Source organism: Aplysia californica, unplaced genomic scaffold (assembly GCF_000002075.1).
Source record: "Aplysia californica isolate F4 #8 unplaced genomic scaffold, AplCal3.0 scaffold00451, whole genome shotgun sequence".
Classification (NCBI taxonomy): Eukaryota; Metazoa; Mollusca; class Gastropoda; order Aplysiida; family Aplysiidae; genus Aplysia; species Aplysia californica.
This window is the reverse complement of record NW_004797721.1, coordinates 81,254-84,452: the sequence shown is the minus strand read 5'-3', so window position 1 is coordinate 84,452 and position 3,199 is coordinate 81,254. Positions and strand designations below refer to the sequence as shown.

The window sequence follows — 3,199 nt, the reverse complement described above, 5'->3', positions numbered from 1 at the left end:
CTCCTCCTTCCATCGCAACCATCTGGACTTCTATTCAAGATAGTTGAGTATTTTCACAAATTGAAATTAAGAAAAATGAATAATCTTTAAAGATTATACCAATAACTCCATATTCCCAAACAGTGACGAGCGCCTTATTTCGCCGTGTCGTGACACAGTGTTCTCCTTGTCCCGTCAGTGAGATTTGCAGGTCAGTGTGTTCTCTTGTGTCAGCTGACTTGATTGAGACCTGCTGGTCAGTGTGTCCTCTTGTGTCAGCTGACTTGATTGAGATCTGAAGGTCAGTGTGTCCTCTTGTGTCAGCTGACTTGACTGAGATCTGCTGGTCAGTGTGTCCTCTTGTGTCAGCTGACTTGATTGAGATCTGAAGGTCAGTGTGTCCTCTTGTGTCAGCTGACTTGACTGAGATCTGCTGGTCAGTGTGTCCTCTTGTGTCAGCTGACTTGATTGAGATCTGCTGGTCAGTGTGTCCTCTTGTGTCAGGTGACTTGACTCTGTGGCGGGACTGGAGATCAGGGAGTGGAGAGAAGGGGGGGGGGGAGTTGGGATCTTTTTAGAAAGGTTTTACGGCGCTCACAACTGTATAAGGTCGTATGAGCGCCAAGAGGTGGATGTCAACAGAGAAGTCCAAACGGGGAATCAGGCTTACTCTGCTCACCTCTCTAGCCTCAACAGCACGATGTCTGCTTCGACTATCAAGGCAGCCCTGAAATAGTAGTTGACAAGAATGTGACAAACATACAAAAGAAGTAGAGGAAAAATTACGATAGTAAGGATGGGGAAAGAAAAAGCAGCAGTTCCCCCTATGTTATTCCGGCACAGTATGAGCATGGCATTGACAAATCTGCCCATTTATAATTCTACTGTGTATAACAACATGTTAATATCCCCCCTTTCTGAATGGCCTAAAGACACTTCAGTCAGTAGCACTGCCCTGGTGGGTAGGGAGGGGGGTTGTGAGGATTTAGCAGCTTGTTCCAAAGACTACCTGACAATTCTTCTCCCATTCGAAAAGAAAAGGACGGGCTGAGTGGGGATAAGAGCCAGTTTATTAGATCTTTTAAACTACAATAATCCTCAAGGACCTTGGGAGAAACTGTTTCGCTGACTTGGACAATTCTTTGCTCACTAGCAGCGAGAGAAGGCGTCACCTGCCGAGTGGTGACGTGACATCTTGGCCTGTGTGCGTTTTTTGAGTAAATTTCGACTTGAGCCATTTCGTGTGCTAAAACAAACTCACGTGCGCGCGATAAAGACTGGTGGGTTTTTATGCGTTAATGTCTTGTCTGCTCTTTCTCTTGTTTGGACAAGGGGGGTAACCCAGATGTCGGGGGCTTCCAGAAATCTTGACCTACACCAAAAGTGGACATTGCCCTTTTTATAGGAGAAGTTTGGTTTGATTGGTGAGTATATTTGTTTGATTTTAGAGAAAACTCCCCTTGTCTTTAAAGAAACTGAAGAAGATGCAAAACCTTCACCTTCGATGTTCTCAAAACAGCATTTCGGGACAGCCTCCTTGTGCAAGTGACCATTTATTGACCAAGTTTTTTTCTTCTATTTTTGGGGGGTCCTCAGAAAAATTCGCTCTGCCCAGCCCCCCGAGAGAACGATCATCCACAAAATCAGCAGAGACGAGCTCCCGGCTTTCAAAGATTTTGACAAGATCAAAAAAATGTTCGCCCAGCCTTCCTACCCAAAGCATCACCCAAACACAGTGAAGGTGAGAGCGACTTGACAGCACGTGCGACAGAATAAAGCTCTTCCCTCTCTTTCCTTCGAGGCAATTTAGACTGGGAGAGTCCGATACTAGTGACTACTCTTTCGATTCGTTTCATTTCGTGCTAGTTTTTGCTTGTTTTTCGGAACTATTCCCAATCCAAGTTTTTTAGTAATGACTAAGCCTTTGTTTTCACCAGTTAGAAGTTGCAGGCAAGCTTTTGGGGGTTACAATGGGACATCGTGCACCAGGTTTAGTGTAGAAAAACTCCGGGAAACGAAGGAAAGAAACTCAGGGTTTAGAGAGTTAAGTGGAAACAAATGGCTTTCTCCTCAATTAGCTAAGCACCACATTTGGAGGTCACAAATATCGTATATTGATACACCGACAAATAGACGATGATACACCGACAAATAGAGGATGATACACCGACAAATAGACGATGATACACCGACAAATAGACGATGATACACCGACAAATAGACGATGATACACCGACAAATAGACGATGATACACCTACAAGTAAACGATGATACACCGACAAATAGACGATGATACACCGACAAATAGACGATAATACACCGACAAAATATAGAGGATGATACGCCGACAAATAGAGGATGATACACCGACAAATAGACGATGATACACCGACAAATAGACGATGATACACCGACAAATAGACGATGAGATAAAAAAAGCCCCGTTCACCCCCCTCCCCCCCCCCCCCACCCCCAGGCCGAGTACTCGTGTGCTGTGAGTGCCAAGACTGACGTGCTGGACAAAGTGCTGACGTCAGAGAAGATCAACACCAAGTACTTGGCCTGGCTGGACATTGGCTACTTCCGGTGAGTTGCTGTTGTTGTCACATGTCGAGCACTGACTGGCGTGAAGTATTTTGTTATCCCCCCCCCCCCCCTGTGGTGTAGAAGTTTTTGCCTCAAAGCGTGCACTGGCTAAAACATAAGAAGAAATAATGGCAATAGATGTTCGACTGGGAAAACAATGTCTGAAGCTGACTTTTACAACGTCATCTATCAGATTACCATTCCTTCTTTCCATCTAGTCCCCAGTACATTCTTCCTCTCCTCTCCTTCTTCTTTTTGTGTATGTTACTCTCTTGTAACACCTCTCATCTTCGGCACTTATATGACCTTATTGCGTTGCAAGTGCCGCAAAACTCTTAGTAAATTTGTTTTAGTGAGAGTTTTGCGGCGCTCGCAACTGCATAAGGTCACATGAGCGCGCTCTTACTAAAAGTAAACAAGTTTTTTCGTCTGTCGCTCGTACTGCAGATTATTGACTCACTCCAAGTTCTACCCAGCCTACACGACCTACAAGCTAGAAGTTTACTTTTATACCTCCTCCTTCAGGTTATCTTTCCATCCCTCCATCTCGTCCCTAGGTTACTGACTTACCCAAAGTTCTACCCAGCCAACAAGACCTACAAGCTAGAGGTTCCTGAAGGGTTCAAGGACGAC

General features: G+C 45.0%; 1 protein-coding gene across 1 annotated transcript in view; it reads left to right on the top strand.

Moving 5' to 3' along the window:
- Positions 1 to 3,199, top strand: part of LOC106012666 — a gene marked incomplete at its 3' end in the record, with an annotated part of 20,793 nt that extends 17,594 nt beyond the window's left edge. Inside the window, 2 exon segments of the mRNA XM_013086284.2 lie at positions 2,457 to 2,566; positions 3,124 to 3,199. Coding sequence (XP_012941738.1) covers positions 2,457 to 2,566; positions 3,124 to 3,199 — 186 coding nt within the window.